The following is a 25421-nucleotide window of genomic DNA, read 5'->3' as shown; positions in this document are numbered from 1 at the left end:
AAAAATATTGTTAAAAATTAGCAAATTTTGAGAATGAAGGATAAAAATAACTTTTTAAAATTAAGCTAAAAGTTGATTTTTTAGTGTTAAGTATTTTTAAACCTTATAAAGTGTAATCTTTAGAAATTTAAAAAATAAATAAATTATTTACATAAAAATATACCTCAATAATTTTTCAAAATTTAATTTTTCTCATTTAATAGTAAGTATTTTTATTTCCAAAATGTTCAATAAATTTGCTAAAGTAAATTTATTTTATTAACAAATAAGAGTTATAAGTCAAGTATGATGCATTGGAAGTTTTTAAAAAATTAAGTTAAAAAATTTTTAAATAAAATTTAGGAGAAAAATAATGCAAATTTAAATTTTTGCTTGATCTCTTTACAATTTTTTTAAGTAATAAACTAAATAATCAGGTGCGTGAACAATATATCTCAAATTACTTTCAATAAATGGATTTCTTGATTTATTATTATTTAGAATAAAATTATAAATTCAAATATAAATTTACAAAAAAAATTAGTTGAAATGTCCAATTTATTTAAAAAGAAAAATAAAAATCAGATTAAATAATATATAGGTTGTAAGTATTCCTATCTTTAAATGCTTATTTCTTTATATATTTAATTTAAATAATATTAATTTTTGGTTTATTACATTTATTTAATGAGAAACGATTAAAAGGTTAATTACAAACTACTTCATTTGATATCTAACTTTTTTAAATTATTCCTATGCAAATAATTTAGAAATATACTCATAAAATTAAGAGATATTATAATCTTTTCTTTTAAATATAACTCAAAAGAATTCTTAATTAGATAAAGCACAATTATTATTTATATTCAAATCATTGAGTATTTGAAACAATTTTTTGTTTAATTATACAAAAACCAATTTAAATTACAATAAATCACCAAAGCAGTTAATTCAAAATTGAAAAAATTACTAAAAAAACGCTTTAATAAGTGAAAATATAATTTATTTATGTAATAATAAATCTTTGTTTCTTAAATTTATTTAAAAAATACTTATTTAAATATTTTCTAGTCATATTTCTAATTCAAAGATAATGTAATCCTAAATAAATGTAAAAAGTATTTTGTTAAATTAATTTTGCTATTTGAGATATGAATTATCTTAGCTAATATTTAAAAAATACTTTAGAAATATATATAAAAATTACTTCAATTTTATACATTTTAAAATATCTGTTTAATATTTATATTTTTTTTTTCAAAAATGTTTATTTCTTATTTTTTATAATTTATTTAATACTTTATCTATACAACTCTTTATATTCTTATAAAATTCTTTTCATATAAAATATTTATTTAGAATATAAAAAATGTTTGTTTTTTTCTTATTTTTTATAATTTATTTAATACTTTATCTAAAAAACTCTTTAAATTCTTATAAAATTTTTTTCATTTAAAGTATTTATTTAGAATATAAAAAATATTTGTTTTTCATTTTTTATAATTTATTTAATACTTTATTAATATAATTCTTATAATCCTGATTAAATTCATTTCATATAAATATTTATTTAGAATTTTTATAATATTTTTTTTTTACTTAAATTAAGGTTAATTGTAATAAATTTAGTAAGATATTATAATGAATGAAATACATTTATAAAAAGAATATGTGTTATTTAAAAATAGAATATAGAGATTATTATTATTTATAGTTTATATCACTTAGAAGAAGCAAGTTTACGGAGAACGTAAAGGAGAATACCACCGTGCTTGAAGTATTGAACTTCGACGTCAGTATCTAATCTGCACTTAGTAGTGAAGGTTCTACCATCATCAACCTTAACAACAACGTCTTAGTTAACCTTCAAGTTACCTTCTTGTAAGTCAATAGTGTATCTTTCCTTACCAGTTAAACCTAAAGTATCAGCACTTTCACCTTCCTTGAATTCTAAAGGAAGAATACCCATACCAATGAGGTTAGATCTGTGGATTCTTTCGTAAGATTAAGCAATGACAACCTTGACACCTTGTAAGAAGGGACCCCTAATTTATAGTTGATTTATATTTTTAATAAAGGAATAACTAATAATTAAATGTTTACTTGGCAGCCCAATCACGAGATGAACCAGTACCATATTCTTTACCACCAAAAATAACAGTGGGAATACCAGCTTGAATGTATCTGTTGGCAGCATCGAAAATAGAAAGAACTTCGCCAGTAGGAATGTGAACGGTGTTGGGACCAACCTTGCCACCTAATAACTTGTTAACGAGTCTAACGTTAGCAAAGGTACCTCTAGCCATAACTTCATCGTTACCTCTACGAGCACCATAAGAGTTGAAATCCTTTTAAGGAACACCTCTTTCTAACAAATATTTACCAGCAGGGGAGTCCTTAGCAATGTTACCAGCAGGGGAGATATGATCAGTAGTGATGGAGTCACCAAAGTTACCTAAGCAGTAGGCGTTTTCAATGCTCTTTACTGGAGTTAATTCCAATTGGCAGTTGAAGAAAGGAGGATTGTGAATATCTAATTAAAATAAATATAAATTTTTGAGTATGTTGTAAAAGTAAAAATAAATAAATAAATAAATATTATTTTTGAATATTATATAAAATGTATTACAAGTAGATTCTTCCTTCCATTCGTATTGGATTCCTTACTTGACTTAAAGACTGTTCCATCTATCAGTTCCCTTAGCAATTCTTGAGTAGTTTTCAGTGAACATTTCAGGAGTAATGATCTTAGCAGCAAGAGCTTCAACTTCTTCTCTGGAAGGCCAGATATCTCTCAAGAAAACGTCGTTACCGTTTTAGTCCTTGCCCAAAGGTTGAGTTTCGAAGTTAAAGTTAACGTTACCAGCAAGAGCATAGGCAACAACCAAAGGAGGAGAAGCCAAATAGTTAGCTCTTGTTTAAGGGTGAACTCTACCTTCGAAGTTTCTGTTACCAGAGAGAACGGCAGCAGCAACAAAATCGTTATCCTTAACAACTTAGTTAAGAACAGGATCAACAAAGTCACCAGAGTTACCAATGCAAGTCATGCAACCATAACCAGCATGGGTGAAACCTAAGGTATTCATGAAGTCAGTAACTCCAGCCTTTTCGTAATACTTGGTGACAACCTATTTTAAAAAGAATGCATTAGATTATTATAATTCAATTATCGTTTCTCTAAATTTGTTAAATATAACAAAATTTTTTCCATGTTCAATTAAAATCTATTTTTAGTATTCAATTAATTTGCTAAGCTGTATTATAAAATTGTTTGGTTGCTTTTTCATTTTATTTAGACTTGGTCTTTTTAAATCATATTTTTGAATCTATAAATTTTAGTTGCTTATTTTTTTATTTATCATTTTTAAAAAAAAACCTATTTGATATTTTATTTATTTTTGAAAATCTTTTATATTTATTTAAAGCAAATTGTGTTTGTTATCTTTCATTAATTAGACTTGATCTATCTAAAATATTTGAAGTAATTTCATTAATTTATTTATTTATTTACCTAAGAACCAGGAGAAAGAGAAGTCTTAACGTAAGCAGGAACCTTAAGACCTTTTTGGACGGCATTCTTAGCAAGAAGACCAGCAGCAAGCATAACACCAGGGTTTGAAGTGTTGGTGCAAGAGGTAATAGCAGCAATCAAAACTTAGCCATGTCTGAAGGTAAATTCTTCACCATTTAAATTGTATTTAACTTCCAAATCAACCTTATCAGCAGGGACACCAAAGGTCTTGAAAGTAACAGGCTTAGATAAACCTTCAGAGAATTCCTTTTAGAGATCGCTGAGAGCAACACGATCCATAGGACGTTTAGGACCAGCCAAAGAAGGTACAACAGTGGCAAGATCTAACTTCAATACTTCACCAGAGTAGACGGGGTCTTGTTGAGTACCATCATAAACTCTGAAGAGACCTTGAGCTTTGTAGTAAGCTTCAACGTTCTTGATTGTTTCTTCAGATCTTCCAGTTTATCTCAAGAAGGCAATAGTTTATTCATCAACAGGGAAGAAACCAGTGGTGGCACCGTATTCAGGAGCCATGTTAGCAACAGTGGCTCTGTCAGCCAAAGTTAAATTCTTGACACCAGGACCGTAGAATTCAACAAATTTACCAACAACACCTAATTTTTTAGAAGGAAAAATAATGAATTTACATAGGAAAAATCATCAAAAATAAAAATAAATTCTAATTTTAATTATGATTCATATATACCTCTCTTTCTGAGCATTTAAGTGCAGGTAAGGACAAGATCAGTAGCAGTGGCAGTCTTGGGGAGTTCACCGGAGAGATAGAAACCAACAACTTCGGGGAGAACCATTGCAGAGCATTCACCGAGCATGTTTGATTCAGCTTCAATACCACCGACACCCCAACCGAGGACACCCAAACCGTTAATCATGGTAGTGTGGGAGTCAGTACCAACGACGGAATCAGGATAGAGAACATTGTTTTTGTCTTCGAAGACGACCTTGGCTATGTATTCTAAGTTAACTTAGTGGACAATACCAGAACCAGGAGGAACAATGCTGAAGTTTTCAAAGGCATTTTGACCCCATCTCAAGAATTCGAAACGTTCCTTGTTGTTGTAGAATTCTAATTCTTCATTCTTTTGGAGAGCATCTAAAGTTTTAGCGTACTCGACCTTTATTGTTATGAAATAATAAATTAATTTACTCTAGTTTAAAAATTAAAGCTAGCTATAGGATAAGCATTTTATCAATAAATTGATTTGGATTTGAAAATGTTATAATGAGAGTTATTATATTTATATTGTCTTTTACCTAGATGGAGTGATCAATAACCAAGTCGACTTAGCAAGCAGGATTGATCTTCTTAGGATCACCACCGAGTCTCTTGATAGCGTCTCTCATGGCAGCGAGATCGACGACAAGAGGGACACCAGTGAAATCTTGCAAGATGACACGAGCAGGCTTGAAAGGAATTTCAATATCCTTGGTTGAGTTAACTTACCAGTCAAGAATCTTTTCAACATCAGCTGACTTGATGTTGAATTCATCACAATTTCTGACTGCAACTTCCAACAAAACTCTGATAGAGTAAGGGAGCTTAGCGACTCTGGGGTCATTTAAATCGTTCAAAGAGAAGAACTTCTTTCCTTATAATCCAGGAACTTCTTTCAAAATTTTTTCAAAAGGGTTAGGTCTAATTTCAGCCATTTTTGATTTGGTTATTTTTTTAAAGGTTGATGAAATAAAATTTTTAAGTTTTTCTTGTTTTTGATAAGATTATAAGATAAAAAAAGATACAATACCTAACAATTTAAATACTTTTTGGAAATTTCATGTGTTTGATGACGTAAATATGTGTTTGAATAGAATTAAAAATACACACTACTTGCATGATTATTTGCAAGAAGCACATACACAACACAATTTTTTTTACTTAATATATAATAAATTCTCAGAAAATCTATTTGATGCTTCATTTTACATTATACAGATGATTTTATTATTCTTATTTGTATCATCTTACATCTTTAATGAAAGAATAGATAGTTAATATTTAACTAATTTAATTATCAATACTTTAAATGTTGTAATCATTCACAGTATTTGCCTATTAAGAGAAACCAACATGTTTTTACTTATTATTTTAAAATTTGTTTTATTTAGGAGAAAGGCATCTTCTAGAAATAATCGATAACACAATTTACACTATTCAACGTCACTTTAATAGATTATTTATTAAATTACATACCACAATTGAATAATCTATGAGCAATCTATTATACTAATTACTTTTAACATTACAAACAGAAAATAAACTGGATTCATTTTTTTTAATACATTTCAAAAATTTTTTTATTGTATTATATTCATGTAAAATCATATTTTTAAGCTTAATTTGTATTTATTATATCATCATATCTGCAATTTTGCATGCGCAATCGATCTAACATCATAAAAAAATAATTAATTTATTTTTTTTCTACTAGCGATCAAAGCCCAAACCTTTTTATAACGTATTATCTGATAATATATCGTCAGAGAAAGATATTATCTGCTTAATTTATCGTCAATAATAATTGTTTCTAAAAGATTTTGGAATCACAAAAAATGTCAATTTGCTATGAAGTTTACTGTAAATTCTGGCACTATTCTCAATATTTCAATGTTAAAATCTAATAATTAATATGGTTTTTTTAAAAACTTTCTCATAAGGATTAAAGATGATAAAAAAGATTGAGTATTTTTTTTTATCAAAAAAAATATGTTAATCTATTTTTAGATTAAAAAAAAGATATTTTAAAAAATATAAGAATTAATTTTTTAAAAATTATAATATCATTTATAAGAAAAATTAAATTATTATCTTATAGTGAAATGCAATCATTCGCAAATTGAAGCAATTTGTTTGTAATAGTTTCCGATCATATTTCCATTTCAAATTCCAAAATATTCTATTTAGATATCAAAAGTTTTCAGAGAATCTAAAAATTTATAAAAATAAATAAAAAAATAATAATTTAAAATAAATATTAAATAAATTAATTATATTAAATTAGAGAATATACTAATATCATTAAATTTTACATTCTATAATTTTTAATTAAAAAAATAAAATAAAATTAACAAAATTCATTATTTTATTATCTCAAAATTATTTTTTTTAAATTTATTTTAACATTTTGTATTAAGTTATATAAAAAGTAATTTAGTTTATAAATTAAATCGATAAATAATTAAATAAATATTATCACATAAAACTAAATATTTTTAAAATAGCTATACATGTAAATATACTTTATAAAACATGAATAAAATAATTAATAACTTAAAAATATTTATCGCCTTTATTTAATTACAGAAATTTATAATAGTTTTATTTTAGAATTTATTAATATTTTTGTTTACAATTTGGATTTTTAATTTAAAAGAGCATAAAACTTGAAAAATCTAACTCTAATTTAATGGATTTTATGTAATTTACATTTATTTTATTTAAATTAATAAAATTTAATAATAAAAAATATTTTTTGGAAAAAAATTAATAAAGCTTTTTCAAATAAATTTGATTTAATTTTTATTGAAGTATTCAATTATTTCAGTATAAAACATCTAAATATACCATATTTAATTTCTTATTGCAAGATAACTTTATAATTCTTCTTGTGTCAAATACTAAAATTAAAATGTGTGTTTAATTCAATGATCTAAACCTATTTTTATTATTTCATTTTTATTTTTATGATGCTATCAATATATATAGGTAGTAATTTTATTAAATATTTTAATCAAATCTATTCTTTTTAAAAAATGGTATTAATTTATTTAAATTACAATAGTTATTATTTAGAACAAAAAAATAATCTTTGTATAGAATATTTAAAATTTATCCCAAAATTAATTTTAATGATTAAGTGTAGTTTGATTGATAAATTTAAATTTTAAAAATGTTCGTTAATCTAAATTAAATAGTTTGAGCTTACCTCAAGCCCTTTTTGCTAAAAATGTTTAAATAATATAAATTATTTTTCGCATCAAATAGTGTTATATTTTCAGCTGATATGATAACTCTAAGTAGGCGGGTAATCTTTTTTATTTCTTATAATATTCTATAACTTATTACTGAATTTAAATATATATTTATATTTTCTATTTTTCATTTCTTTTAAGTTATCAAAGTATTTTTGCAAAATAATAATAAATTTTACTGAGCTTGCTTTGCTATCTTTTATTTAAAAAGAATAATAAATAATTTTATATATGGATGGTGTAGGTTTTCAAATAAATTTAAAAAATAAATAAGAAGTAGATATCATAATCAAAGTAATTTAAAAATTTATATTTCAGTAGATATGTTAAAAATATGAAAATAAGTAAATTTGTTTGAATTTGAAAGAAGGTATTTATTTATTTGTTTTTAATAAATTCAATTTTTCAAACAATTAACTATTTTCAAACTAAAATTGCTATAAAAAAATTCTGAAACTTTAAATTGGTATTTATTCTTTTAATTGAATTTAATAATTATAAATTTTTACTAATGGCTTTATTTTGAATAGTATGGAATGAATGAATATGTAAAAATTATTAGCTTAGATAAATAGATAGATAGATAGTTAGTAAGTTAATATTATAAACAAAAATGATAAAGAGATTTATAGTTTTTGTCAAAAGTCATACAAAAATTAACAAATGAATACAAATGAAACTATGAATAAGACTTTTTATAAATATATTTATATATATTCAATCAAAAATTTATTTGATAGATTAAAGGAGTATAGCAAATAAATAAATAAGAAAACAAGCAAACAAAAAAGCCTATGCAAAAAAGAAAGAGTAAAAACAAAGTTTTATGAATAAATTGAGAAATTTTGAATATAGGCTATAGCAATAATAAGGGTTTTTGAAAGTAAAAAGATTTGTTTGATTATTTGTATGTGTGTTTTGATGAAATTCAAGTGATAGAAATCAAATAAATAATTTAAAGTATTGTTATTTATATGAACTTATTTTACAAAACTTCATACAGGAAGAAGAAAAAAATAGTATTAAATAAAGTAAACGGAAATTTTTAAAATAGCAAATAAAACAAAAAGAAAAAAGAGATCATAAAAATTTCATTGTGAAGAAATTTAAAAAAAGAATAAATTATTTTCTTTCGCAATCGAAACTTATAAAATATTAATTACTTACTAACATACTATTTTAGTTTAGATAGACTCCTATTAAAATATTAGAAACCCTTCAGCTTCAACAACTATATTGAATTTCTATTGAATTGAAAAATATTATAAAAAATGGATAAGGCAAACGAAGGTAAAGATTAATTAATCATCATTGAAGAAAAAATTTCAAAAGTAAATGGTGAGATGGCTGTCAAGAAGTATTTACGAGGCAAGCTATTAGGTAAAGGTGGCTTTGCTAAGTGCTACGAAGTAACAAATTTAGAAACTAAGAAAATTATTGCAGCAAAAATAATTCCAAAACAGACCTTAACAAAAAATAGAGCTCGTCAAAAACTCATTTCAGAAATTAAAATTCATAAAAGTTTAAATCATTAGCATGTTGTAGCATTTGAACATGTCTTTGAAGATCATGAGAACGTATACATTTTACTAGAGCTCTGCACTAACCATACCCTAAACGAATTAATTAAAAGACGTAAGAGATTGACTGAACTCGAAGTTTAGTGTTATGTTGTTTAAATAGTTAATGCACTTAAATATTTACACAGTCATAAAGTAATCCACAGAGATTTAAAACTAGGTAATCTTTTCCTAAATGAGAAGATGGAAATTAAGCTAGGTGACTTCGGTCTTGCTACAAAGCTAGAATTTGACGGAGAAAAAAAGCATACAATTTGTGGTACACCTAACTACATTGCTCCAGAAATTTTAGATGGAAAAACTGGTCATTCTTATTAGGTTGACATTTGGTCATTGGGAGTTATCATTTATACACTCCTAATAGGAAAGGTAATCATCATAAAAATTTACAAATTAATCCAAAAACAGCTATTTGCATGAGAAAAAGCCCTATCCCAAACTAGAGTTATAATTGGAGTAATACACAAAGATAATAAGCAAGTATTACATTAATTTTGAAAGCAAATAGTTGAAGAAAATAAGAAATTAAATTCTATTTACTAACTGAATAAATTGATATCTATATAGCTATATATAAAATAAGAAAGAAACAAAGAAAAAATATTTATTTATTTCACAGCTTATTTGCAAAATGATAATCAAATATATTTTTCACATACTTTCTTTTCAAAAAAATAAATAATCAATCAATCAATCAAACAAACAAACAAATATTTATTTTTTGAAAGTAGAAGGGAGCGAGCAATTCAACTAAACACTCTATTTATAAATTAGCATGATACAATAAAAAGAGCTAATATTTATATAGAAAAAAAAAATTATCAAAAATAGACTGAATCAGAATTATTTGAGATAAGCATACAAATTATTTATTTTTAAATTTTAGAAATTAAATTAATTTAAGCTAATATTGAGCTAAGTTTTTAAATCACTTCTTTAAATTGAAATTCTTTTGATGGGCTTATTTTTTATACTTAATCGAAAACTTAGCGAGTATTCATTTCAATAGCAAATAACATTTTTTAATGCAGACAAATAAATTATCTTCGCTTTTAAAATATTTTTCTTTTACAAAAAACTGCTTAACTACAAAATAGAGCTTCAATAAGATTTAATTTTTTTAGCAAATCTTTTCAAATCAAGTATTTTTTTTTTAAAGGCTAATAAATATTCAATAACTACTTAATTTTAAAATAGCTATGATTAAGGGATGTAAAATTTTTAAAGCGATTTTAAGCAGTCAAAATAAATCCTATAAAAATAAATTAAACATAATTGTATATAATAGCCACCATTTGAAACTCCTGATGTCAAGACCACATACAAAAAAATTAGAAATATCTCTTATGGATTCCCTGAAAACGTTCCTATTTCTGATTAGGCAAGAGGCTTGATTACTAGAATTTTGAATATAGATCCACAAAGAAGACCGACGTTAGATGAAATTATGAGCTCATCCTTTTTAAATACTGGTGGTACTATTCCTAAAGTACTACCTTTGGCTACTTTGGCTTGCCCTCCCTCAGCTTCATACACAAAGTAATTCCTTCCATAAGGAAATGCTCTCAAGCTTAATCAAGCTCCAATGAGACTAACCGATTCAGCATCTTAGTCAACTACAAACATTAAAGGTAAAAATGCAAGCACTTCTAATCTTTACTCTAAATAAACAACCACAGGTGCAGTCCCAGATGCCAGTCGCCCACTTGGAGGAACCACTTCAAATTGGAATTAAGTGTCTAGCTAAAAAGATTAACGTCCACAAACTCAATAATTCTAAAAATCTGACTTTAAGACATCAATGTCAACTAAAAATATGGGCTCTGGTTCTTAAAACCCTCTTTTCAACCAGACTAATGCCCCTGGATTAGCAACAGCATAAAGTCTTAATACATTCACCAAAACAAAAAATAACTTTAATAGCACACAAAAAGGTTTTATGCAAACTGGTACATAAAATTTTGGTAAACCTGTACAACCTGTTTGGGTTACTCAATGGGTAGATTACTCAGCTAAATATGGTTTAGGGTATCTTCTTTCTAACGGATGCAGTGGTGTCTTCTTTAATGACTCAACAAAAGTGATATTAGACCCTACAACCAATAACATAGAATACATCGAAAGACTTGGAAACGAAAGATAAGACTTCGTTTAGCAATTCACCTTGAAGGATTATCCTCCTGAGATGAAAAAGAAGGTTACACTCCTATCTCATTTTAAGAGTTACTTGGAAGAATAAATGCAAAAATAAAACATTCAAATAGAAGTTCCATAATTCTAAGGAGACTTGCAACCCTATGTTTATGTAAAGAAGTGGATGAAAACTAAACATGCCATTATGTTCCGTCTTTCAAACAAAATCGTACAAGTAAGCTTCCAAGATAAGACAGAGATTTTGCTTTCTTCAGAAAATAAAATGGTTACATACGTAGATCGTAAAGGCACTCGTACTGACTATCCATTATCTACAGCACTAGAAAGCTCTAATACAGAAATGTCAAAACGTCTTAAATATACTAAAGATATACTGACTCACATGTTAAATAATAATACCACAAATAACAACAATGGTAGAGGATCAATGACTAACGTAAATCCTACCTAGAATGGTACAGAAAAGGAAAATTATAACTGAAAGTGAATTAAAATAGAGGATTTTCATCTATAATAAAAAAACTACTTATACTTTTCTTATTTTTTCAAGTATATAAAAATATATAATTTCCTAATTGAAACATACATACATAAATAAATATCTACCAACCAATCAAGCTAATAATCTAAACATCACACCACACCAACAGATAGATAGATAGATAGAAAGATAATTAAAACCCAATTAATCTTTGAAATATATATAATGATTTTTATAATTTTCTTCTTTAAACTCACACTTATCACTAAGTAATAACAATTTTTCCATAAGAAATTTGAATTTGCTATGTTTAGATAAAGTATTTTTAGGAATTAATTTAAAGAGAAGGAGAAATTAATTAATAATAAAAATAAATAATTAATTAATCAATTAGAAGAAGGAATTTAATTGAATGCAAAATGAAAAAAAATTAATTTATAATGAAATCTGCATGCATATTTGTCATTAAATTTATAGTTCATTAATAACTATTTCATTTTAATTACTATAAAATTCAATAATTAAGTAAATAAGTAAGTAAGCAAGTAATTAAGTACATTTTACTAAACTTTTATCTATATTAAATTTTGTTTTTATCAAACAAAACAAGCTCAATAAAGAAAAAGGACAAATTAATTTTAATTTCTCTTTATGAAATTTAAAGATATGCATACAATTTTTATATATTTTAATATTGTTTTTTATTTTTATTTGAATATTTTTTACTGATATTTTTATTTAAGATTAATTTATGCATTCCTTTTCTAATTTGATGTTGCAAGAATTTAGTACTATCTAATTTTTTTTTTTCATGTAGCTTAAAATATTTATTTGAACGAAGTTAAGTATAGCCACACAAAAAAAATTTTTATTTTTCTGTCTATGAATTAATTTAATAATTAATTATTAATTTGATAAATTAATTAAAAAATAAATAAAAAAGTAAATACCAAAAAATAGAAATGATTGATAAAAATTTGAAAATAGCTATTATGTTTATTCTTATCTTAATAGCTATTTTCTTTAATAACATGGTTATAACTATAATAGTTATGCCAATAGGTATTGGTCTTCTGCTTTGGGCTTTAGCAGATATGAATCCTGAAGATTTAGGTCCCTCCCATAAAAATAATTGAAAAGCTAATATTGAAGATATCATAAAATACTTCCACGTATTAAATTTTTTCATTAATAACAAAAATAAATCAATAAAATAAATTGGATTTTAAAGAATTATAATTAATAATTTGAGTTATTGTATTAAAATGCATAGTTTATCATATACATAGCAAATTGATTGGTTTAAGTAAATAGACATAAATTATTCATTTATAAATATTATTAAGTTACTGCTTCATTTTTCATTTTAGTAGTAATCAAAGCTACCAATAATACTGTTATTTCTTTAATTAAATACTGAATTCAATTTTATATTATCTATGTATTGTAAAACTTTTGCTAATTTTTACTTATAATTTTAGTTAACAGACTACTTAATTTTTTTTTCCAAATTTAACTTAAGCTTTAAAATTTTCTATTCATTACAAACTATTTTAATTTTTTTAATAAAAAAAATAAGAATTTTTTTATTGAAAAACTTGTTTATAATAATTTTAAAAAATAAATTAATTGATTTACATTCTAAGAAAGATTAAGTTGAATAATTGCTGTAAACTAGCTAGCCTTTACTTTTGGAGAATGTATTTTGTATAGTTCTAAGAGGGTTATTTATAAAGATACTTGTAACTTAGTAAGTAAAATAAAAAATAACAATGAAAGTAAAACAAGTAGTTATGCTTATCCCAAAAAAATCCCTGTAAATAGGTGCAAAGCCAGACAGTTTATCAATATTTTAATCAAGGTAATCATTCATAAAATAATCTTCAATATTAAATAAAACAGGACTACCAAAAAAGACACAATTAGCTAAACAAGTTAAAGGGAAAAGATGTTGTATTAACTTAAAAAATACATCAAATTGTTAAGACTCTTATATTTTAGGTTTCCTTGAGTATCTGAAAACTGTTTTTTCATATCAAAATTAAAGAAATTTTATCAAAAGAGCAATTAATAAATAAATATATATAAATATTTACAGTAAATCTTATCAATCCAAAATAGCAAGATTAGATAAAACAAAACAAACGAAAATAAAAGAGGAACAGCTGATCCAAAAAGAAATGCAGCATAAAATGTCACTAAAAGCTAAGAGTATCTTTTCTCTAATGGAAAATCCTCATAAGTATACATTTCAATCCAGTCCTTCAAGAGAAGTTTTCTTGAAATGTTTATTGAATTTTAAAACTTGCGATCATAAAATTAACTTAATTTTTTAGCAATTAAGTAAATAAAAACAGCCAAAGGGTGCTTAGCTATATCGATTAGTAGTTTAAGAGAAATCACTTAGACCACACTAATAAAAAATTGTTAATCTACCCAAATAAATTTCATAGATTCACTTTTTTTGAAAATTTATAGCGAATAAAAGAAATTAGAGATTATACACATTAATACCTAATAGATTAAAATAATTTAACATATTAAAACTTCATAAATAATAAATTTAAATTATACTATGTTAAGTAATTCGATGAAGAATAGCTTGTGAATAAGCATTTTGCTTGAGTAACTATGAGTTTTATACTTTTCAAATTTTGTAAGCTTTTTATTAACAAATTTTAGTATTTTATCTACAGCAAATATTGCTATAAGGAACCAAAAAGTGCTTTAAGAACTCGCATTGTCAGATTCTGCAAACATTTGAGAAAATCTGAAAATGCCAATAAACATATTACCTATATATATTTTTTTAGCAAAATTTAATAAAAATTGATAATTTATTAAATTGATTAGGTTACATATGATAAATAGGGTAAGAGTGACTAAAACAGATAAAAATCTTCTCAAAAATAGAGAAAATGAAGAATATTATAAGTGGTCCCAAATTATATTATCAGATGCATGAGCTTTTCTAACTTTTAAATAAGATTACAAAAATTTAAGATTTTCATTTCTTTTACAACAGCCTATATTCTTCATTTTGTTTTCAAATATTTATTTCTTTTAAATAGTATCAAAAGTTATCCAAGCAAAATCAATCTAAGTTAATAAAAATAATAATTAAATCTTTTTGAAAGATTGTTTTTCTAATAAATAAAATCTTTAAATTTTCAAAAATTTGTGTTAATAAAAAAAACAGAGAAACCTTTAAAGAATTTCAACTTTAAATAAATAAAATTTTTTACTCTAAAAAAAATAAATTTCATATTAAAATATTACTAAATGGCATTCTAGATTTTTTTAGACATCTTCTTCAACAATTTTACTAACTTTTTGTTAGCAATCAATTATTTTATTTATAATTTTCTGCAATTCCTTATCTTGAAAAAAAATTTTTTTACAATTTTTATTAAAAAGTAGCTAAATATTTTACTTTATGAAAGAATTTAACCAAACGATTAAAGTTCTTAAATGCTAATTTCTACTTTACTAGATAAATTAAAAATCTATTCGAATTTTGAAAGTAGAGAAGCAAGGTTTTCATCTCTTATTTTGACTAGCTATTTAACTTATTACAGCTTCAAATAAACAGTTCTTGATTAAGAAAAATTAATATCTATAACTATTAAATCATCAGCATCAAATCTTTATTCCTCTCTTACAGTCTAAATAAATAAAAATGAAAGAAATTAAAAAAAACTTGTTAAAATTAATAAAGTTTAGTACATTCTCAATAAATTCCCATAATTAATCTTTGATTTCATCTTTAGATTCTATGAATTAAAAAGGCGATATCTCAAGTGAAAACATAGAGGATAGTATCATTTGCTTTTAAGTTAGTTCATAAAAATTTTCTCTCATCTTCCAGAGTCTTTAAAAATTAATAAAAAAAGTTTAAACTATATTTTAATTAAAATTTAAAAGAAAAAAATATAAATTTACAAGTAAAGAATAACAAGTAAACCAATCAAATAAGCTATAGCTATCGAAACTGTAGTTAAATAAACGTATTATGCTTCAATTGTACTTAAATACTCTAAATTTCCTATTAAATTATTTTAAAATTGTAATTTATTTGTAAGAAAAGAATAAATATTACCTTTGCATGAATTAGAAATATATATTAAATTATTTAAATATTCCCTTTTTTACAAAGCCAATGAAATAATATCAAAGCTACACTTCTTTTACCCATCACAAGTATTGAACAGATCCTGGTATTATGTTGTGTTTTTCCATCCTTATAAATGATTTACATCGAAAAAAGGATCTAAATAATAACAATCTTTGCTATTAAAACTTGTATAATTGTTAATTGTCCCAATTATTATTGAATCTACATTTACAAAACCTTAAGGACAACTAAACTGATAATCATTATTGGAATAATTTATCTCCTTCAAATTACAATTTCTGTTTAATGAGGCAATAGGAGCTATGGAAGCTCCATATAAAAATTCATCAAGTTACTTTTAAGCTTTATCATTTGGATCTGTAATATTTATAGATATATTTAATATTAGTTGAAATAAACTCATTAAAGACATAAAGATTATGCAAAATAGTAGAAGTTTGAGAGTTTTAAAATAGAGCATTATCGAACCTCCAAACTACATCATAAATTATTTTTGTTCGCCTTCTGGCTAAGCTATTTCTTTTTTAAAATCATGAAACACAGGACCAATAGGTGTTCTATAAAATATATCCTTAAGTGTATACTTTTATAACTATGGAAGTTACTCTGTTTCATTTAATAGTTAAGTTATGCTAGATTTACTATAACTTCTTGACTAAGAATGAGGATCATTTTATTTTTTTGTGACATTATTGATTTCCTTTAAATAGCTCTTATTTGAAGCATAATTTGTCATCAAACTTCTAATTCTATCAAGGTTAATCTGAATATATTATTTTATGGATGGAGTACATTAAAATATTGTTTATAAAATAAGACTTTATAAGGAATTACATTCTATGAATCTAAGCCAAATTTTTGCGTATTCAATCTAAATATGTTTTAGTCTTTGTCGCTATTAAACATAAAATAAATTTAATGCAGCATATCAATAAAATTTAAATTACCTCATTTGGCTTTCTTTCCTTATTGGTGAGATAATTACAATTTTAGAACTAATAGTTTAATCGTTGAGCTATTTAGATGTTTCAAAATTTAGCTACTCATTTTAATTTGAAACATATGAATCGTTGGTTTTATTTTGAATGGAATATGTTTCACCCTTCTCTTTAATTCCTTGAGAATTTCTTGTGCTAGTTAAATTGTCAATCATAAATTTATACAACAAATAAAAGATATTATTTCTATTTTAATTGTTGCCAAATACAAAGAGTTTTTTTTAGTATTAATTGATAATAAAAATGTTAATTTTAGTAATGCCTTATCAGAAAAATATTAGAAAGTATCAATACATACATATATCAATTATAATATATCTTCACATTTTTTAATTAATATGAATATTAGTCTCAATTTTATTTAAGATTATTAAAATATTTATATCCATCTAAAATTATTAAATTCACAAGTATTTATTTAATTTAAGTTACTTAATAAAAGATGTAAGCAAAATAAAATCAGAAATTTTTATTTTAATTTTTGCTCATGAATAACAAACAACTTTTTAATTTTAACAAAATTGTTAAAAAACAAAATAATGATTGCTTCAAACCATGAAAACTAAATTTAAAAAGATGATTTATTTTTTAAACTTTTTATGAAAAAGAGACAAAAAAAATATTTAGTCTTAATTATAATTAAGGAATTAAAAATTATTAAAAGTAGTACTACTAGTGTAAAATGTTAAAAAGGCACCAACATAATATTTGGAATGATATTGTATTTAAGAAAAAGTCTAAAAATAAAGACTATTTGTTTATAAAATGAGCATTTCATAGGCTAATTGAAAAGCTTCTAAAAATTGTGTCAAGCCTCTTTTTTCTTTTAATTTTATAAGTTCATTGAGAGAATTTGTAAATTAAAGATTAAATTTGCATTAAACAATCTAATAATTATTATCTTAAGCTGATTAAAATTTAATCAAAATAATTAGTTAAACAAACAACAAAACTTTTAATAATAGCTAGAAAATCAAGTTGAAAGCCATTTATATTTAGTTTTTTTTACATAGCTATTTATATTAATTTCAAATTTGGAGATATTAAAAATATTTTCTGTCCTTAGATAAATACGAAGCAATAAAGTATTTGAGAAAAAATGAACAATATTAAAAGTAGATAATACAAAATGAGCTTCAATGAGAAGATCACTTTGAGCCCATTTTAAAAGTACTATAAATTTAACAGGTTTCCATGGAAGTTTTTAATTCATATTCTTTTAGTGATATTCACTACCTATTAGGCTTTGTCTATGGTTTCTCTTAGAACATCTCATTCTCGTGCCTAGCATTAAGTCTTTAAATATATTTTATTTGGTTCAGATGATGAGTCAAATTCTGTGCCTTTTTACAAATTAGAGCAGTTTACTGAAAACGTGAGAAATGTATGCACAACTTTATCTAATTTGAATGATAAACTTCTTTAGTATGCTGACATTACAAGCAGCAAGAATTCTCTATAGATTTACTATTCTGAATTCAATTTAGAAAATGCTTAGCAAGCAGATGTAGAAATTCCTGATATTGAAAAATGCATTAAATAGCCTTTTGATATCGATGACGAAGTTTCTGTTAAAAATTTTTTAAACTAAATCACTAAGATGAACTTTATTTCTGAAGGCATAAAAACTTTTACCAGATATAGCGACTCTCCAGATTAGTAGTCCTGCTTAGAGTGGACAATTACTATTGAATACGATTTCGAATCCTATGCTAATATAGAAGCAACAATAGATACACAAAGCATCTTGTGTGAAGGCCAAAATACTGAGTCAACATTTGGATATAACTATGTCTTTATTCATAGTATTGTTGCTATCCTTGCTATAATTTCGTTAGCTCTCTCTACCAAGTATATTTATGAAGTTGGTAAAAAGTACATCAAGCATAAAATCATTTACGAAAATGTCTAAAAGTAATTCAATTTTCACAGAGAAGAAGAAAGTAAATTAAAAGTTCGCGACTCTTTTGACATACAAAAACTAGAATAAGGTATTTATTTTAAACACTACTGAATATCTATATTTATTAAAAAAAACTACTTTTTGTAAATAGAGGAAAAAAAAGACAGCGACGATTTGGATATTGAAGAATTGCTAAAGGATAATAAGTAATGGGATGATATTGGTTTCTTTAATAAACTTAAATTTTTCAACCTCTGGATAGTAGTATCAATAGTAGGGAATATAGTTCAAATAATTGGATGTTTTATAGCCATTTTAGATACATACATGGAATAGAATCTAAATGTATTCATTTATAAAGAATCTATCATTGGTTTTGGATCTATGTTTGCATGGATTATTATGCTGAACTATCTCTAATATAACAAGAATGTTAACTTAATGACCTCCACTTTACAGAAAGCTTCTTCTAATATATTTATGTTCTTGTTGGGTGTTCTTCCTTTCTTCTTTGGCTTTGTTTTTTTGGGCTAGTGCATATTCTGGAAATATACAAAGTTTGAAGACACAACAACCACAATCATCACTCTCTTTTCTTTGAGTAACGGAGATATTGTGAATGAAACATTTATGGATACTTGGGCTGAAGGTATTTTAGGATAAATTTACTTAATAGTGTTCATGATTCTTTTCTTTACTGCAGTACAAAACGTATTCATCACTATTATTATGGAAGGCTATGATGATTCTAAAAGAGACAAATCAAATGAAGTTAAAGAAAGCGAAGGTAAAAAAAATTATTTCAAATTTAATAAAAAGTAAAGTAAATTTATTTTAATAAAAATTTAGAAGAAGCATAAAAATTGGATTAAGATGTTGAGCCGGAAGAAGACAATATCATATAAAATGTTGGTTAATCTAAAAGTGATAAGGATATGGTTTTAAATAAGCTACGTATAAACACAAAAAGAATCAAAAAAATTCTTGACGAAATGGAATCTGCTTACAAAAAAATAGGTGAAGCAAAATTAAAAAGAGAGGATAAAGATTATCTTATCAGAGTTTACCATGATAATTTAGATAACTTGAATAGAAATCTTAAATTTTAATTAACAACTATGGGCAGATGAATTCTATTTATTTATTTACTATTTTTATACTTATTTACTAGCTAGGTTCTAATTATATAAAATTATTATTATGGTAAATCTTTAAAATTTAAAAAAGTAAGAAAATTATTTAATTTTTAAGTAACAAATTGAAAATTTTATACTCAATATTAACAAATTTCTCATGTATTATTAGTTATTTTATTTGCTATTGCTATACAATTCAAATTTACAGTTTTCAGTAATGTTTCTAACTGTGCATTTAATAAATTATATATTAATTATTACTTAACATTTCTATAATAATAATAATAATAAAAATGCAATATTAATAAATTAAATAAAATATATGTAGACCCTCAAAAACAAACTCATAAACCTTACATTAATTCTAAAAATTCTTTGGGGATAACCTATAATTTGAGTTTCAAAAAAATGACAGTAATTATATGATTATTTATGATATGAAACTTAAATTTAAATTGCTAATACTGATCATTTTTCTTTTAAAACTACTCATTTTATAAATTATATAATTATTATGGTACACTTATCTTTTATTATAAATGATTTAATTATTTAAGTATGATAATAAGAGTTTAATTTTTTTAATTATGATATTACAATATAATTTCAATCAGTGAATTAACAAGCTTCTACCATTTAACAAATAAATGCAAAAATATTTAAATAAAAAATTAAATGTTCAATTGAACGTTTATTTCTAATCAATTACTCTAATACAAAAATATCAAACGAAGATGTCTATTTGAATAAAATGACATTCAAATATTGATTTGTTTTAGTCAATGTAATGTATATATAAATTTTTGAAAATAACTAAATTAAAAAAATGAAATTAACAAATTATTTGTGTCATATATTTTTTAATTTACTAACAAGGTTAATCTTAATTTTCATTTATTTTACCTCTTTTTTTACAGATAAGGTTTTAAAATTATCTTGTTATTTAATTACTATCAGTGTTTTAAGTAGGATTTATGTTCAAAAACAATGTTATTCTAAGCTGTGTGGAAATTAGCAGTAATTCTACTAGGCTGGAGACAATTTTTAAGAAAAGCTATGCATCCTAAAATAAGGCTTATTTTTTGCGTTATAATATATAATTTGCTTTTTAGTGCTTACCAAAGGAGCAGTAATTACTATTTAGTCAAGTAAAAAATTTAATTATTTAATATAAGATGTGTTATATATATATTTTTTTTAAGGTAAAAAATTGATTATCACAATAATAATATTAATTATTAATTCATCAAATAATAAGTAAATAAATACCCAATAAATTAAAGAGAGAATTAAAAAAAATTAATATAAAAAATTAAATACAAATAAAAAGCAAATAGATCATACAAAAGCATTGCTTAAATGTCTTAAAATTTTTATTAAATAAATATCCATAACATGAACAATGTCTAAAACTATAATGCAATCAATGAATCAAGCGATCCTTTATAATATATAGTCTATCCTTCGAGATAGGATCATATTGTTTCGCCTTAAAATACAAAAATGGATGATAAAGAGTAAGTTAAAGTTAATTATTTTAAGAGAAAAAGCTCAAGCATTACTAAATCACCAGACGCAAGCAGCCAATAAAATACAAGATGGACATCTAAGTAATTTTAAGATGATTTCCTTTCTGAAGATTAGAGTGATGAAGAAAAAGCAGAAGTGAGATCTAAAGACTCGCACTTTAAGAAAAAGATAAATTTTCAAAGGAAATTATCCATTGAAAAAATGAAAAGTAGCCCTGAAAATCATGAAAAAAGGAGCTTATGTTCATAAGAAGTTGAAGACGAAGAAATTTTTGACAAAGGTAATTAAGATGATAATGATTTAAGCAGTATAGAAGCTGAAGATGGTTTTGAATTTTAAAATGAAGAAAGCCTTTAAAACAAACTGAAAGAAGTTCCTACTTGCAAAATGATTCCTTGCAATAATTAGGATAATGATAGACAAATTAAAAGTCTACGAGAGCTACCATCGCAAACTCTTTAAAAATAAAATTTCCTTCTTGGAGAAAAAATACCCAATTATTTTGGGGGTTATGATATGATGGAAGATGGATTTGACGAAATAGATGAAAAAGCTGACATCAGCAAAGACAGTATCCTAAATCATAGAAAAAAATTATAAGTAAATCCAATATTTCACTGTGATGAAGTTAGATTAAGATTTAGAGTAGATTCTTATAACACAGGTGATGAAAACATTTATTGCTAAGAAAACGATGACATAATAGTGAAAAACATAGAATAATTAAAAAAAAATCATTAAAAATTAAAAGAAAATAAGTTAAAAGACAAGGCATAATATCATAAATCCTGTATCAATTTATGATGTGAAAAAAATTCATTGCAATCATAATAAAATTATTCTAAATATTGTACTAACTAACTAAACTAAGAATTAACTTAAGGAATTTTTTCTTTGTACTTATTTAAGTTAAGAGAATAAACATAAACAAAAGAAAATTAATTCTTCCATTAAGGACAACATAAATTACTAAACAAAAAAGAATTAGCTACTCACTAAAAATATAAGTAAATAAATATATAACTAACTAACTAACTAAAACTACTAATTTCTATTCATTTTGTCACTATTAAATTACTAAATTATTTTGAACAGTAAAAGTTTATAACTTTTATATGCTATCTGAATAAATTATTTAAGTATATATAAATTCTTAATTTTATATTTGTATTCAATCTCTCTCTCTCTCGCTCTTTATATATATTAAATTAAATTATTAATTTCCCTTTTTGTTTTGATTGATTAGACTATTTTTATTACAATTTAGAGCTTTTTATTAAAAACTATTTTTTTTAATCTATTAAGAAATTAAATTTTGTGTTACTGACATCAATCACCTTAGGTTATTTTTAACTAAAAGTTATCGAAAAAAAATACTTTAGTAAAATTAGTTTTTAATAAAACATATTTCCCTATATGATTTGGTTAATGGTAAGTTTATTTTTGTTTTTTATGGTAATTTTATTGTTTAATATTGAAATCATGGAACTATCAAACTAAAAACTATTAAATTTTATAGTAAGTAAATATATTTTAACTATTTGCTAAATATTTTTTCTTACAATATTTATCAAATTAATGGATAGCAAATTTAATTAAACCTTAATACATAACTCACTTTATTTAATAAAATTTATAGTATTTATTTTGGATAAAAACTGTTAATATAAATATTGTTTTGATAAGCACAATTATATTTATAATTAAATAACCTTAAAATTATTATTTACTTAATTTAAAATATGTAAAAAATAAATAAATGTAATTATTCAAATTTCATTTGATTAAAAACTTCTTTAGGTGGTAAATTGTTAAATAATCTTTTTATAAAAAAATGCTCGTATCTAGACTAAAAACTATTAGAAAATTAAGAAATAAATTATCTTTTTGAAAGAAGTTTAACTTAAATAAGCTGAACAATTTTTTTTTTATCAATCTAATTTGAAAAGCTATAATAAATATTAAGTAAGAATTTTCATAAATAGATTTATAATTTTTTATTTGTGCCTATTTATTTCATAATTTCTTTTATAATGTCTCATTTCTGTTTTCTGAACTATTTTATAAAATATTTTTTTTTACAGAAGCTAACATTTTTTAAATACTTGTTTTTTATTTGATTTCTATTTGTTTATTCTTTAATTCTGTGAAAAGTAACATTATTTTTTCTTCTTATATAATCTGAATGATTGCTATCACCCCTATTTTTATAATTTGCTTAAATGTGGATATTATTTAAAATTTCATAAAAAGCGATTTAACAAACCCTAATTATCAATATAGTTATTTAATAAATTAAATTAATTTGATAATCAAAAAGAGTAAAAACAGAAAATGTAAAACTTTTAAATATTGAAACACACTAACTTAAACATTAACAAAGATGAAAATCATTTTCAATAAGATGAATATGATATAATTGACATCGTTAAATTATCTGAAAATAAATTTTTGTTCTATAACAAAAGGGACATCTGTATCTTAAATAAAATGCATCTAAGTAGAGTATTTAAAAATGTTTTACCACTAGGTGAAAATATCCTGTAAGTAGAGCATCTTTACAAGGATTTAATAGTTATATGCTCAAAACATACTTTAATAGTCTTTTCAACATTGTCTGGGAAAAGAATAAAAAAGCTAAGTTTAAAAGAACTTGAAATAACTAGCTTTCTTGTGTTAGACAAAGATACCGTTCTCTTATCTCATAAGCAGTACATTTTAAAGATAAACTTATTTAGTGGATATGATTGCAAGAACAATCATATAATCCACAGGACGAAATTAGATTAACCAATCTGTAAAATCTATAAAAAGAGTAAATAAGAAATATTAATCCAAACATACTATGAGAATTTACATGTTTTGAACTTGGAAACAAGATAGATTACCAAATACTATTACTATGATCTTCCTAGCAGACTATTTACAGATGCAGTTCTATTTAAGAATGATGTACTAGTTTCATATAGCCGCGGACATGAGTAAGTAAATAGAATGAACATAAGAAATGGCTCAAACTAGTATATTGATAATAACCAGCTAATTTATCAAATGAAATCCCTTGATGATACTGAACAAAAATACTTGATTGTATCTTTTAATAATGGAAAAGTAGTAATTTATGAAAGAAAAAACCAAAGGGAAGTAGCAATATATTAGGAAGAGGGAGCTTAGCACATAAAAAACTCAATTTACCCTCTCAAAGATAACCAAATTCTCATAATAAATTAAATGTTTGCTAGAATTGTGGAGTTAGAAATAGCAGAAAGGAACTATTGTACTTTTTTTTGAAAGAATTCTAGTAGCATTAAAGCTTTAGATTGAACTAAAAAATAGAAAACTAAACTAAAAAGTTAGCTAGCACAAAATTGGCTTTGATATATATAAAAGAATTATAAAATATAAAAGAAATGAATCTAAAAATAGAGTAAATTTCTCAAAAATCTAATTAAAATAAAATAAACATTACTATTTCTTTTACTCAAATTTAAAATATAAAAGAATTATTTAAAGAATAAAATGAGTAAAATCTTAATATAACTCATTTATTGGTGATAATAAAATTTCTTAATAATACCAAATATGTAAATATAAAAATCCTTCCTTATTATAATAATTAGTTTAAAATCCATTTATTTATATTCATTCACCTATATTTTTGTATGATAAATTTTACAAATCATTCATTAAACTTTTAAACAAATCTTTTGAACTAATCACAAATTAAAATATAGATTTTTATTTTGAAATAGATTGATTGACATTACTATTTTCAATTTATTTTTTTAATTTATTAAATATTAAAAGTGTGTAAGGCACTCTATAAAGCAGTTGCATACTTGATTTTAATACAAATCTTTTAAAAATTAATTAATTCATTATAAATTGTAAGACTCTAATGTAATAACTTATGTTGCTATTTAATTAACCATATCAGTATAAAATTTGCTGTTACTCTTAAGAAAGTTCTATAGTCAAAACAAATGAAGGATTCATGTTTTTGCATTTTTGATACTTTAAA

General features: G+C 23.6%; 8 protein-coding genes across 8 annotated transcripts; 6 read left to right on the top strand and 2 right to left on the bottom strand. All coding sequences in view use genetic code 6, as the record gives it.

Moving 5' to 3' along the window:
* Positions 1-1699: 1699 nt before the first annotated feature.
* On the bottom strand, positions 1700-5164 carry TTHERM_00191800 (cytoplasmic-like aconitate hydratase; the record flags this gene model as incomplete). The annotated part of the gene is made up of 6 exons (XM_001016756.3): positions 1700-2024; positions 2083-2512; positions 2609-3107; positions 3491-4107; positions 4200-4629; positions 4769-5164. The coding sequence occupies 6 exons, from the start codon at positions 5162-5164 to the stop codon at positions 1700-1702; spliced, it is 2697 nt and encodes an 898-aa protein (XP_001016756.1).
* A 2859-nt stretch (positions 5165-8023) lies between these two features.
* TTHERM_000191799 (hypothetical protein) lies at positions 8024-8332 on the top strand (the record flags this gene model as incomplete). The annotated part of the gene is made up of 1 exon (XM_012797779.1): positions 8024-8332. One exon carries the CDS (start codon positions 8024-8026, stop codon positions 8330-8332), a length of 309 nt encoding a protein of 102 aa, XP_012653233.1.
* A 422-nt stretch (positions 8333-8754) lies between these two features.
* On the top strand, positions 8755-11698 carry TTHERM_00191790 (Serine/Threonine kinase; the record flags this gene model as incomplete). The annotated part of the gene is made up of 2 exons (XM_001016755.3): positions 8755-9432; positions 10352-11698. 2 exons carry the CDS (start codon positions 8755-8757, stop codon positions 11696-11698), a joined length of 2025 nt encoding a protein of 674 aa, XP_001016755.1.
* A 962-nt stretch (positions 11699-12660) lies between these two features.
* On the top strand, positions 12661-12834 carry TTHERM_00191780 (transmembrane protein, putative; the record flags this gene model as incomplete). Its single annotated transcript, XM_001016754.1, has 1 exon — positions 12661-12834. The coding sequence occupies one exon, from the start codon at positions 12661-12663 to the stop codon at positions 12832-12834; it is 174 nt and encodes a 57-aa protein (XP_001016754.1).
* A 218-nt stretch (positions 12835-13052) lies between these two features.
* TTHERM_00191770 (calcium-activated chloride channel protein) lies at positions 13053-16986 on the bottom strand (the record flags this gene model as incomplete). Its single annotated transcript, XM_001016753.2, has 12 exons — positions 13053-13246; positions 13337-13720; positions 13795-14212; positions 14273-14493; positions 14557-14797; positions 14978-15078; positions 15132-15363; positions 15425-15569; positions 15641-15743; positions 15798-16596; positions 16668-16728; positions 16781-16986. The coding sequence occupies 12 exons, from the start codon at positions 16984-16986 to the stop codon at positions 13053-13055; spliced, it is 3105 nt and encodes a 1034-aa protein (XP_001016753.2).
* Positions 16987-17930: 944 nt separating this feature from the next.
* On the top strand, positions 17931-19864 carry TTHERM_00191760 (polycystin cation channel protein; the record flags this gene model as incomplete). The annotated part of the gene is made up of 3 exons (XM_001016752.2): positions 17931-18822; positions 18886-19521; positions 19584-19864. The coding sequence occupies 3 exons, from the start codon at positions 17931-17933 to the stop codon at positions 19862-19864; spliced, it is 1809 nt and encodes a 602-aa protein (XP_001016752.2).
* Positions 19865-21229: 1365 nt separating this feature from the next.
* TTHERM_00191750 (hypothetical protein) lies at positions 21230-22204 on the top strand (the record flags this gene model as incomplete). The annotated part of the gene is made up of 1 exon (XM_001016751.3): positions 21230-22204. The coding sequence occupies one exon, from the start codon at positions 21230-21232 to the stop codon at positions 22202-22204; it is 975 nt and encodes a 324-aa protein (XP_001016751.2).
* Positions 22205-23734: 1530 nt separating this feature from the next.
* TTHERM_00191740 (hypothetical protein) lies at positions 23735-24691 on the top strand (the record flags this gene model as incomplete). Its single annotated transcript, XM_001016750.2, has 1 exon — positions 23735-24691. The coding sequence occupies one exon, from the start codon at positions 23735-23737 to the stop codon at positions 24689-24691; it is 957 nt and encodes a 318-aa protein (XP_001016750.2).
* Positions 24692-25421: the final 730 nt, after the last annotated feature.

The sequence above is a fragment of the Tetrahymena thermophila genome, assembly GCF_000189635.1.
Source record: "Tetrahymena thermophila SB210 genomic scaffold scf_8254638, whole genome shotgun sequence".
Taxonomy (NCBI): Eukaryota; Ciliophora; class Oligohymenophorea; order Hymenostomatida; family Tetrahymenidae; genus Tetrahymena; species Tetrahymena thermophila.
This window is presented reverse-complemented; position numbering and strand designations above follow the sequence as displayed.